The sequence below is a fragment of the Lepisma saccharinum genome, chromosome 9 (genome assembly GCF_977018435.1).
Source record: "Lepisma saccharinum chromosome 9, izLepSacc3.1, whole genome shotgun sequence".
Lineage (NCBI taxonomy): Eukaryota > Metazoa > Arthropoda > Insecta > Zygentoma > Lepismatidae > Lepisma > Lepisma saccharinum.
Window position 1 is genome coordinate 64,603,201 of NC_139237.1, and position 13,278 is coordinate 64,616,478.

The following is a 13,278-nucleotide window of genomic DNA, read 5'->3' on the forward strand; positions in this document are numbered from 1 at the left end:
ACGTAGTGAAGAATTTTTACTCTCACAACGACTGATTGATTTAGCTTATTTTCCTTCACTTTTCTGCCCCTATGGCTAATTGTGAAGATGAGAGTGAATGGCGGTAACATAAGATGGATGAAGGGCCAATCACAAATATATAGGGATGACAACACAAGCCCCATAACATTATACTGGCTGGGAGTCCAGATGCCAGAGCCTCGTTAATCTGCCAAATGCAGTCCAGGATGTGTTAATAGATAAAACAAGTCTAATTCTCTTGTTAAATACAGCTTCAGTTTTAATCTTAACAGGCATTTTGATAGGGTTTTTCCATTAAATTTCTTAATTGCTAATTTCCAACTTTACCAAAGTAGGGGTCGAATAAATAAACGTTAATAGAAACTAAAAAAAAGGTCATGAAATGGTCAAGAATTTTTTATTTGCTGTTTTGGTAGACACCCTATCATCCCTTGTCGAGTGGATTACTGTCATGGAAAGAAGATTGTGTGTATTGCCCAATCAAGAAGAGCTTCGTTCTTGATACTGGAAGTGTATAGATGTCAGGCAACTAACTAGTGTTATTCCAGTTCAATTGAAATATGACCACCAGGTGGTGATTCACTTTTTAACAGCAGAAGCATGTCAAGCCGTTGCAGAATGTGTATTGTATGGCGAGAAACCTTTGGAAATGCCCAGCTCTACATACAGACTCTCGACATGCTGCTATTGTCTGACATTCTTTGCAACAATACCCATCCTAGAAATGCATTCAGAATGCTTTGGCAGTGAAGATTCTACCACCCCTGTCAGGATTTTAAAATATAGTTGATTTAAATCGTGAATTACGTTAATCTCGTAATCATTTAATGGCGTTTATTAGGCTCTAAGAAGGATACAAAACATATGTACTGATAGGGTGAAGCTCATGCGAAAGAAAATGTAATACGTAAACTGTAAACATAATTAAATTTCTCTTGATTTAAAATTCAATTTTTATAAGCAAAAATAGCACACATTTTATGTAGAAAAATATACAAAATACTAATCATGTTGCACAGTAAATAGTGTCATTATCTTTAAACTGTAAATATACATGGCAGCTGATATTTTGCAAACTGTCATTAAAAAAATGTCGAAATTCAGCTGCAAAGACTATAAACTATATTTTAAGTTACAATTATAGAGTACATCCAAAAAGTAAAGAAGTAAAGTGTTCCCCTGTGCATAGCACCATGCCATGAAGGCATATAGGGGGTGTGGGGGTAACGCCCCACACTTTCTTGATCCGGTCGTGAGTGGGGGTGATGTGATCATCATCACGCCCCTGACCGCCTTTACCCCCCAGGGTTTCCCCCAGGTACCCATGTTATTCGACGCTGGGTAGGCGCCGGGGCCGCTTCCACCGTTAGAAAAGTTCCCGGATTTGAACCGGCCGGGGATCGAACCCGGGACCTTGAGCATGGTAGTCAGACGCGTTACCGACTGAGCCACCGCGGCCACATAGAGTACATCCAGAATGTTTTATTTTCACTGGAAGAAAAGTTACTGAAATTATTAGTTTCATTAACACACTCAACAAATATTTCCATAGTAGGTTCATGTATACATTATCAGAAACAGAAAAATGTATTAAGTAATAAAGTTCAGTTTTTGGCATGTACTTACTTTGCTCTCTAGCTTGCACCACATCATCCATGGAGTAGGAAGTAGTGACAGGGCACTGCATTGTCTTTGATTTTTTTTTTTTTTTAACTCACCTTGACTAGTCTTGTCCATCTTCTGAGGAAGCCACATGATGTGGTGAAAGCTCAACAGCAAAGTAAGTATGTGCCATTAACTGGACTTTATTACTTAGTGAAATGATAGCATGTTCTGTAAGTTATGCCTTATCTAGAAAAATGTATATTTACAAATATTTTTTTTATTTGCTTTAATCAAACTGTTCAAATATTTTATAGGGGCGTTTACTAGAAAAAGACTTTGTATAAAAAAATAGATATATCTATATGCATGGTGACAAAAACCATTGAAACTTTTTTTTTAATCAAATTTAAAAAATCTGATTTAAATTAAACGAATCATCAAAAATGATTTTTTCATGATTTTTATTCACCCTGGAATGTAGGTGTGCGTTAATTTTGACAGTCTCCGTAACTTCCATGTATTTGGATACTTAATTCTTAAGTACCAAGAACATTGATAATCACACAACCACCATGGAGAGGTCTGTCAGACCTGTTTTGAATTTGAACTGTGAACAAGCTGTTGAGATATTTACAATTTTTGACACTTTTGACGTGACAACATGGTTATAGAAGAATATTGCAGAATTCAAAGTAATACATAATATTTTGCAAAATTCAAAAATGAGTAAGGAGCCATTGGAAGGACAACGTAACAAAAACACAAGGAAATACTATGGTACGTCTGTTAGAATGCTCGCCAAAAATAGAATTCAATAGGATTTGAACAAATGCAAGACCTCGTGTGACCTTGACGCCATCTAGTCAGCAGCACAACTGAAAGGTATGGAGAAGAGTTCGCTTGTGGTTGGAGGGGTGAGAGAAACAAAGTAAGTGAGGGATGGTAGTTAATGGTTAATTTAGATAGCTCCAAAGATGCATAGATTCCACATAGATGAATTGAAGGTCACGAGAAGTACAGGGAGCAGCCAAGTTATTCAGAGGTTACAGCATCTGATGCTTCCCCCACCTGAACATCTGTGGTATGATCATGCTTAATTACTCATTATATGAGTACTGTATTAAGGTATGTGCGTATATCATTGGTTGACAAACTTTTAGTGTGTGGATGAGATACAGTGCAGTTCATAAATTTTGTTTACACCGTTTGTTTAAAATGTCATCATATTTTTTTGCAGAAAAGAAAGAGCAGAGCTTCTGATGGGTGATTCATACCTTACAGAAAACATCTATGGGAAAAAATTCCAGATTTCTCCACTGTCGTACTTTCTCCCTTGCACCCAAGGGGCAAAGGCATATTTTAAAGTGATAGAGGATCTCTTGAAACTCGACAAGAACACAACCTTACTGGATGTAGGCTGTGGAGTTGGGGCTTTCAGTATAATGGCTGCCAGTGTAAGTATAAACTTGAGTGCCTTTTTGACTATAGAGTTGTTCAGTATATGGTGTGTATACTTCATTCAACTGAATCAGAAAAGAAAACATCTAATGCCCCACTAGTGACAGTAATATTTGGCTTATCTTGTAGCAAGTAATATGGGAACAAGTGTTACCTTCTAATTGCAAGGTAGGTCAGATATGTTGTACTCAGCTTGGTATACTCAGGAGAATATGCCATTGTTATGGAATCATTAAAAAATATCCTAAAATTAATAACATTTATATCCCTCTGTGGGGGAAAAAAAGGCCAGGTAACGGTTAAAAACAAGTGGATTGTAAATAGAATACATTTGCAAATAACCTCCAAATAGAGGAAGGGAGAAGAATAGGGTCTTGTAAACCCCTTGTTTTTAATAGGTTAGACACACCTATTTTGCATGTTGTTCAGTGTCTTGAAGAAAGCAACACTGCCATACCAATGGCAGCTGGTTGATTTCTGTACATTTAGATGCTATGGAAGAATATAATCTTATGCATATATCATAGGTGAAAGTTAAGAATGTGCTATTAGAATGGAAATACAGTGGACCCTCGATTTTACATTTTTCAGGGGACTTAAAATTCAGGAAACTGTAAACCCGAGGAAAATTTTATAACATTTTGCTATGATGGAATCATCAAGATTGAATATATAATGAGGGAGAATGTAAAATTGGTGTTTCACTATTTTGTGTAATACATATTTTTACATTAAGTTCATGGCAGTCAGGTTGCCAACTCCTAAGAAATTATCTTGCTAACTCCTTAATTATCATCATCTTATTGAAATGAGTGAACTTAATCACAATTTCTGATATTTATTCTTTATTTTTACTCTCTACCAGACTGGAACATATGTGCCTGCTTTGGAACATTACTTGAGTTGCAATATGCTCCCAAAATACCATGCGTGTCATGTCATGTATGTAATGTCTGTCCCATGAGGGTTACAGTTGTGTGATTTTGTCCTGCAAATATTAGGGCTGAGCCAATATCAATGCTGATGTATCAGTATCGGAAAGTATCAGCAAAAATACAGCGTGATACTTTCGTGGAGTCTAATTGTCCTAGAAATTATGCAAAATTGGAAGGTTTTTTTTTCTTGGTTGTTGTTGTTGTATACCACTTTTAAATTTTACATGTGTACTTTAATATTCAGATATATTTCATGAATATTTTAAAGCAAAATTCTTTGCAAATTGAGCAGTTCGGGAGTAAAGTTAATAAAACTGAGAAAAACAAAGTGAAAGTTCATCCATTGCATTGTGGCTTATGCATTACCGAGATGTTCCTGTGTCTTTTTGACAGTTACCACTGAATAGACCTTGTTCACTAATGGAAAGCAACAGAAGACTGCGTAGCAAGAATACCTAATGTTTAGAGGCCCATATTTTTGGAAAATAAGCAAAATATCAGTTCAAAACAGAGTCAATTTCTGGTTCAAAAGTAGTAAATAAAATAAAATTTTGGTGTTATAGCAGTGAAAAATTGATCAAAACCAGTATATAAAATGACATTTTGGATTTAAAATTGTGAATACAATCCTAAATTTGATTTAAAAACTGCACTTACACAAAATAAACATAGTCCTTCCGTGAATTGCATAACACACAGGATAATTCAAACTTCAGAAAGTGTTGTGTTGGTAAATAAAGTCTAAATTTCATGTTTAACCCTTAGATGCTGAGGCTGATTTTCCAGGTATTTGCACTAATGCCGAGCGGGAAGTTCTGCATGCTTCTAAATGAAATTTTACATTTCTTTGAATTAAGAACGTTAGAGGTGCAAATGAAACATCGTTTTGTTCAGTATACTTTGGGCTATAATCCTGACGGAACAAAAATTTCCGTAATCAGTTAGAAGAAGAAGAAACTGCAAAGTAACTATTTTTTTACACAAAATTTAAAATTCATTGGACCCCCATGCAGGCTATGCCAGGATGTGAATCTCGAAAAGGTACCGCATAATGCCTGGCATGTTTGCCATTGATGTGGAACAGTTTACACTCTTATTGCTAATACTTTGAGAGAAATAAATGTTTTTAATGCACTTACGAGCATGTTTTCAGTGGGAAATTTGAAATTCTTAATATACTTCAAAATCATTATTTTTACTTTCTTTCCCTGGCCCCTTCCCCCTCCCACCACCCACACCCATGCTTTTGGCACCAGGAATGTCGGAAGGTCGTACTTCTATTGCCAAAGTGTGTTTTGAAACATCAAAATTGAGAAAGAAGCAATGTTTCCGAAACCAATGAAAAAAATTGCAAAGAAATTCACAATTTTTCGGACTTGGTGCCCCCCTCCCCCCCTTCCTGCAAATAGTAACAATGAAATTAAACTTTACTAATTGATAATTACATACCTCTAGACTCATGCAGAACTCAAAACGTGTATCTCCGATCATTATCCAAGTTACAGTATGTTGAAAAAGTAATATACTACGAGCAAAAGCTGCTTAAGATGTTCTTAAGGGAAATATCTGCTGTGAGACCTGCATCATGGCCCATCCTTGAAGGGTTAAGAGTTTATTTCGCATTTTGCAACATTTCGTGACAAAACAGGATAGGTAAATGCATCCCACACCTTTCAGAGACATGGAAAATTAACATTACCATGTGTTATTTCACATTTCGTGTTTTCGTCAAAAACTGAATATGCATGCCTCTACTAATGTTATCTCAAATTTGCATGGAGTATGGGTTATCAAGTTTGACTCCCAAGCTACATTCTAATATTAATCAATATTACAATATTAATTATCATTAACAATTTTCAAGCATATGTATCAGAGGGAAGCAGGAAGGGTACTGACATGGTATTGATATACAGTAAATTCAAAATTGTATTTGCCCAGCCCTACCTTAAATGTGGAGTTGGAAGTACCTACCTATGTTGTTTAACTTGCATGAATAATTCTTTTCTCTTTTACCCTGGCAGAAATGCAAACAAGTTTTTGGTTTGGATAGTAATGAAACTGCTGTGTTGGATGCTTGTGTAAATGCGGCTAACAATGGCTGCACAAACTGCCAGTTTCTGCACGGAAACACTCAAGATGTGTTAACGAGAGTGAAGCTTCGATTGGGACCTGATGATAAAGATGTTGTTGCTGTTATCCACCCACAAAGTAAGTACTTTACAAAGTTCACTATTCATGTAGGATGCTTAAAGAATTTTAAGTCATGCAATACTTCATATTTTTTGTGCAAACAGGTGTACTGTTTGTTCACATCAAAGATATGGATGATCAGAGAATGGATTTATATGTAGTAAAAATGTGCTAAATATGTAAATATATATTTAGTTACTTTCACCAAAATATGGACTTAAAATTGTAAAAATTTACTTTTTTAATAATGCAAGGTGGTGGAAAAAGAATGCATGTTTTTGGAATAAGTGTAACGTCATTGATTTTCAAGATACAGATGTTTTATTAACACCAAAACCATCGGTAAGGAATGCAGTTTGGATAGGTATACAGTAATGATTTAAGTATGGAAGATGATGTCGGAAAGATGATGTCATTGTTGCTGTACAAACATCCGGAGCATCCCCTCAAAGTTCCGGATTGAATAAAACTGCTGAATTTTTAGTGGATATTTATACATTTTACTGTTAAACTGATATGCTCATATTTGCTGATATCACTAGAACACCAATTAATCTGTCCCATCGCTAGAAGTTATAAATGTATGTATATCTGCCCTTCCTGAAGGTTTAGCTCCATATCTTATTGCACAGAAGATTCCTATACCTTACAGCAACTTCCCCAAAAATCAACTGGTGTAGGTGCTAAGTAATTTCCTTTGGTTTTACTCAGTAATCTATTTGAGCAACAAGCTGGTTGTAAGACCCAGTCAATCACTGATTGTATTTTGATATATTTTACCTCTCAGAGTTTTGTCACATAACTTTAACACTAAAATATTGTAAATAGAATTAATACAAGAAATAATAATATAACCTATGGCGCAACAGCCCGTAACGATAGGGCGTACCTACCGAAGGTTATCCAACCAGTTACAGGGTGACGTGTGGTCAGTACGATGATCCCACAGTCGTTGTAGGTTTCCACGACCGGGTTATGCTACTCATTCGGAGCTCCCCAACTTCTTCACGATGGTGGGTGGCCATACACAAGCCGAGATCTCAAGAGAAAAGTTGTTACGTTTCTCTCAGGAGAACTGAACCTGCACACGTCCCATAGCCGGAGACCAAATCATGATGCCTTCAACTGCATGGCCATGGTGTCGGATTAAAATTAATGCAACATTTTGCAAAAATTACTTTTGGGTTGCATAGAGTTTCAATGGGATAGCTACAACCCAGAAGTGTTCATGACTGTACTAGCTGCTAAACCCTCTGGGGCAACTATTAAAGAAATTTGCTTCAGATTCTGGAGAAAGAGGAAAATGGTCCCGGTGTCATGACTGAAATACAAAAGTACTTCTCTAAAAACTGTGGATGTTGGCTGCCTTGGTATGCTGAAATAATGTGCAAAGACTGTACTGGTATACTTTCACAATATGGTGGAACCTCAATTCTGTTTTTCAGGGAACAAGCTATTAAAACTTAAAATGTAAGATTGAGGAAAATTTTATATCATTTTGCTATGTTGGCACTGTTATGATTGAATGTATAATGTGGGAAAATTTAAAATTGGGGTTCTGCTGTATAAACTTTGTCTTTTATTTTAATTTTCAAAAAGTTCATCAGCATTTGTTTCAAGAGCATTTTTACTCAGATAGGGTGAAGAGGGATCCAAACCAGGACCGCCATTAGCAAACGCGAGGCCCTGTGTGAGCTATACTCGCGAGGCCCTAATATTATGAAAATTTAAAATATGTGCACCTTCAATGCCTCGTAAAAATCTACAGTACAACAAACGTAATTATTAACCCCCATACACATACACCTTTTGTGCCTTCCGATGGTGTAGTGGTAATTTATTTACTTTGTAATGAACGGTTCAAGGAACAATACCAGTAATGGGCAGAATCTCATTTTAAACTATAGGCCCAATCCCAGTTTGCCTATGTGTACATAAAATGAACTTAAAACTCAACTCAACCTCCATAACCTCCCTTCCCCTTTCCTCCTAGCACAAGGGCTTCCCATGAACCACTGATGAAACTTGGCAGCATTCAGAAGACATCACGACAAGCAGCTTTTCTTAACCTTTTGCCAGTTCAGGTCTTGTTTCGGTGCTACCACCCCTTGAAAAACAATAATTTACCCTGTGTGTATGTAGTCTCAGACCCGTAGCTAGGCAGGGGGCTAAGCCTCCCACCTGGAACTGCCGTCAATCCCCTTGACATTAGGTAAAACTATTTTGTATAATTTGTTTGCAGTGAAGAAGTTAGTACTCATTGTAAGCAAGATCAAGCTAGCAGAGAAGCTGATAGATGGAATCCCTGATTTTAATCTTTTCACTCAATTCATTCATTATTGCTTATCATATTTTATTTTATACCCTTGCATTAGAGACTCGTTAAGTTTTATTCGGAGATATTCATATTATTGTCGATCTTTTCCTATCTGTCCATTGTATACTAAAGATTTTATCATTTTCGGGCAAAAAGAAAATGCTAGTAGGCAACTTGAATGTGATGCATGGCTGGTTGCAAGCATACTGGATAAAATTGCTGTTTCTTGAGGATTTGTAGGTTTGAAATGATACCTAAACGAACAAAATGTTATCAAGAAAAATCGTTCACATTGATGTCCTGTACGTGCTGTGAATGTTCATTGGTTGTTACATACATGTATATACACACGTGTGTAAATGTGTGTGTGTTGCTTAAAATCTTTATTGATATTCTAAGTGGGGAGATAGTATTCCTTCAGCTTGGAGATTTTATGAAAAGCATCCCATCAGCTACACCCCAAGTTTGAAAAAAACATCCCCCACTAACAATTTCCACTTCGAGCACTGATCTTTACAGATTGGTATTCTGAAATATTCTATTATATGAATATTTCAGATGTGCAAGGCGCTGTGCGGTGGCACGCGTCACACACTCCTAACGGCGGCTCTGATCCAAACCATTGTGCAGTGTGCCTCCATGGGGATCAAACCCAGGAACCCTTGATTACAATGTGAGAAAATTTTCATGTTTGCTTCTAAGTAAAATTAAAATACCAAATTTGATTCAGTCATTCATTGTAAGTGTTACAAGTACTTCTAACAGTTGTAAATGTGAAGTATATTTTGTTTGTTGTGGTTCTACCAGACCAAACCTGGCCATTTTTGGTCAGATTTACCACACAATTGAACTAAGACTAAAGTTTACCATGTGTATACAGGGTGATTCAGAAATGATGTACAAATTGTAAGGGTTTTAAAAAAAAAGCCACGGTCAACAGAGGTCTGCCAGTGAACGGCTTGAGAGAAGAATTGGACATGTATGAATGCATTCTTACAATCTGCCATTGATGTGTTTGTTGATCCCCATATTCATTGCATGTAGACTGTTCTCCTTGCACCCTGTCCACTAGCTGCCATCTGAGTTTGACTGGTTTGCAGTACATAATATTGCATAGAGGTGGCAGAGTAACCTTAAATACCGTATGATTGATAACCACCATTCTGAGCGAGGTGCTTGTGTTGTTTTTATTATTTGGTCCTCCACTTTCACTAGAGCTGCAGCACACAGTAGTGTACACCTAGTGGATGGATACATGTGTAAGGAGAACAGTATATAGTGGTTATCAGCAAACCTCGTGGCAGATCATTAATACATTTATCAATTTGTCATTTTATTTGCAGACCCAAGTTATCTGCAACTTCTTTTTCTTCGTTTTTTGTACTATTAGTATATATTGATTCATAGTTATTAGTTATGAATAGTTTCTTGCAATTTTTCCCTTCTATTTTCAGATTTCACAAATGTTCATGCAGTTCGAAAACTATCTCAGATAAAGAAGCTTGTCTATGTGGCATCTCAGGCCAGTCTAGTCAAGAAGCTCATCAGACTGTTTTCTTGTCAGCTGGATGAATCTCGAGGGGTCAACGATCCCTTTATTCCTGCACAAGCTGTTCCAATCGACATGTATCCCCTGGCATTGCACAGTTTCCTTGTCGTGTGCTTCATACGAAAGAGCTTTGACAATGTACCTTCAGCAGAGAAACCAGTTCAGGTTGTTGTAGAGAATGTCTGTGAAAATGTTACGTCTGTACCTTCTGTGAAAGCCTCACCTGGTAACGCATACTGCCGGACAAAACTCCAGCCTGTAGTTCAAATTCCTGAAAGACCAACTCCGAGTACCGACACCAGTTCTCAACTTCGATCTCACAATGCCATATCTGCGAACCAGACTCACAGTGTGCCATCTGCGGGTAATTCTATAATAAATGTGCAACCTGTTAATCATACAAGCAATACACATTTGCCTTACAAGGCATCACTTACAAAGGACAAAGAAAGAATACGCCAGGAGCTTTTGAAGCTGTACGATTTTCAGGTCTCAAAGGCCAGAACTATAATGCGAGAAAGATTCTATCAGCTGTACTGGAGAGTGGATCAAACCGACTGGAAAAAAATTTTAACGGATGAATTCAGAATTATTGCCGATGCTGTGTATACGCAGATGTCTTCACGGTTTCCACTATTAAGTGAAGGTAATAAGTCCCAAGAGAGAGTTCAGCTGGAAAATACAAGACAAAAACCACAAGGAACACAGCAAAGACCTCAGAAGGATGCGCAACAAAGGTGTGACGATTCGTTCAGCAAGAACAGAACTGGAAGCACGTTTCATCGAAATTCTGGTGACAAGGAAAGTAAAAATTTCGATGTGTTAATTGATGACAGGATAGATTGTTTGTTGTCCGAAGCAAGACTAGTATCAAATGCTAACTTGAATCAGAGCAAAAGTTTCACACATAGGTCATCTGTCTCGGAAGGGCTGACAAGTTCATCAAGATCTTTAGACCAAAGGACATATGCTGAAGAAGCATATGCACAAGACAAACCTAGTGAATTAGCTAGATTTAGTGTGGACAGATCCCATGAACCGTATTCATCACAGGCAGGATTCTCTAGAGATCAGTCACATGAAAGCTCATCTAGAAACAGACTCTCAGAATATTTTGAGAGAAGTGTCCAGTCAAGAAGGGAAAACCTTCAAGCATCAACAAGCATGAATTTCAATCCTCAGTTCCAGTCAAGAATTATGCCACTAATGCATGATGATGAAACATATTTGGGCAGGAAGATGGGAACGGAAAGAAGAATTATGCCACGGCCACTAATGCATGATGCAGAAAGGTATTTGGGCAGGAGATAGGAATGGAAAGTCAAACTAGTCAAAGTGACCTTTTCAATAGACATGGTAGCACTGGTTATAGTTGGTAAAGAATTGTGCGAAATAAGTTATAATGTCGTGTCAATTTCTATGCACATATTTGTTGTTTTCTAATATGTGCTATATAGACATTTTGAACTAACTTGCATGTCAATACATGGGAGCAAATCACATTTTTTCCCAAGTCTAGATGTGTATGTATTATGAAAGTGCATTTATACATATGTTTGTATGAAAACTGATATGAAGCAGTTGATATTTGTAGAAATTTCCATTGAACAATGGGGTGCTGCTGTTTCCAATATACAAGTACTTGCTTTTACATCCTAAGTTAGCTAGGGCACTGTGTGTTTCACTTCACACACACATATATATATATGCACAGGAGGTTGTAGTACAACTTGCAAACTTTCACGTGCCTGGAGGACATCATGGTGTTACCTTCTTTTGATAGTCCTCAAAAAATGTTATTTCTAACCAGTAAATCTGCAGCCATACAACATATCTAGAGTTGTAGCCATGAATCTTCATTGCACACTGTGCAAACATTATCGTACAAGTAGATGTTGACCTCAGTTGGACCCTTGGTTGATGCTAGCGAATCCATTTACGAAAATTCAACTCCTTTCACAAAACTGCTATGATATTCCAAATTATGCAAATTACACCTGTTTCGAATTCCTTCTAGAGCATTAATATGAATTTTAGTGTGGCTTGCTTTTGCTGTTTAAATATTCACAGTATTGTCATAGCTGTGTAAGCGTATTTTCCATCATAGATATCTAGACAAGAGCGAATGCAAGCCACACAAACATTTATGTGAATAAACAGGTGTAATTTTTCATACTTTGAAAGGAGAGGAATTTTTCAAAAGAATTTGTGTTTGCAGGCCCAAAGTCCAGCGGATCCTTAAATTATGCAGGTATCACAATTCATACTTATGTTGCATATGTTATTTTTCATGTTTTTTGCATTAAAGGAGAACATCTTGTATTTTGTTGAGATGTATTAACATTCCGGATGGTGCTGAACTCTGTGGGAGAGTGGTTAGCATAGCACAGCCTGGCCTGATAAATAACAATAAAAAATTGCAGATGGTGACTTATTACACAATCTATTCTTAGCACACTAAAAGTTTTGTCTTTTCCAACAGAATACAACTGGCTATGGCATGTGTGCCACATTTCTGCATATATACAGAATATTTTAAAGAGCTGCTAGTGTTGGAACACATCTTACAATGAACAAAAGAAAAGGTGTTCATTTAGATGTCTTCAACACAGTTGCAAAAGTTGATAGATAATACACCCCTTGTGCCAGTCTTGAGCACTGTGGTACATTTTTATTTCTGCCACTGCACGGGGGCAGATTAGGTCTTGAATGCATGTCAGGCTTGCAAGACCCAACAAGTTTGAAGATGTCCAGTAAAAACAACACTTCTGCTTACAAACATGAATCAATCCACTTCTCATGTTCTTGTGATTATTATGAAAAGCAGGGAAGTTAGTTACCTGATTTTTTTAAAAAAATGTTTTGGGTTTTGAATGCCTCTCCTAGAGTTGGAAGTAGTTGGAGGGGAAATGGTGCCTTTAGGGGGGGGGAAGAGTGGTGGAAAAATATTTTTTTCCTCGTGCCCCCCCCCCAAAAGCATTTCAATGAAAATACATAGTTGGCAACATTTTTCTTGTTCTACAGCTTTCGACATGAAATTCATAACAATATAAATTATTTTTATTTTGTTTATATACAAATATTAACAGTTGAAAAGATCCTCAGCCCCTCCCCCCCCCCTTTTGTGTAAGCTACTGTTAATGGATGCTAAACTTGGTCACAGAGGAACTTCTGACAATCTCAGGGTTCCCACACACCTG

The 13,278-nt window shown here is 37.1% G+C and overlaps 1 protein-coding gene across 1 annotated transcript in view; it reads left to right on the plus strand.

The window, feature by feature from the left end:
* Window positions 1-11,738, plus strand: part of LOC145992087 (uncharacterized) — a 31,668-nt gene extending 19,930 nt beyond the window's left edge. Inside the window, exons 7-9 of the mRNA XM_083128307.1 lie at window positions 2,864-3,080; window positions 6,044-6,230; window positions 9,984-11,738. Coding sequence (XP_082984433.1) covers window positions 2,864-3,080; window positions 6,044-6,230; window positions 9,984-11,389 — 1,810 coding nt within the window. The 3' untranslated portion in view covers window positions 11,390-11,738. The remainder of the gene's footprint in view (window positions 1-2,863; window positions 3,081-6,043; window positions 6,231-9,983) is intronic.
* The last annotated feature ends 1,540 nt before the right edge of the window (window positions 11,739-13,278 follow it).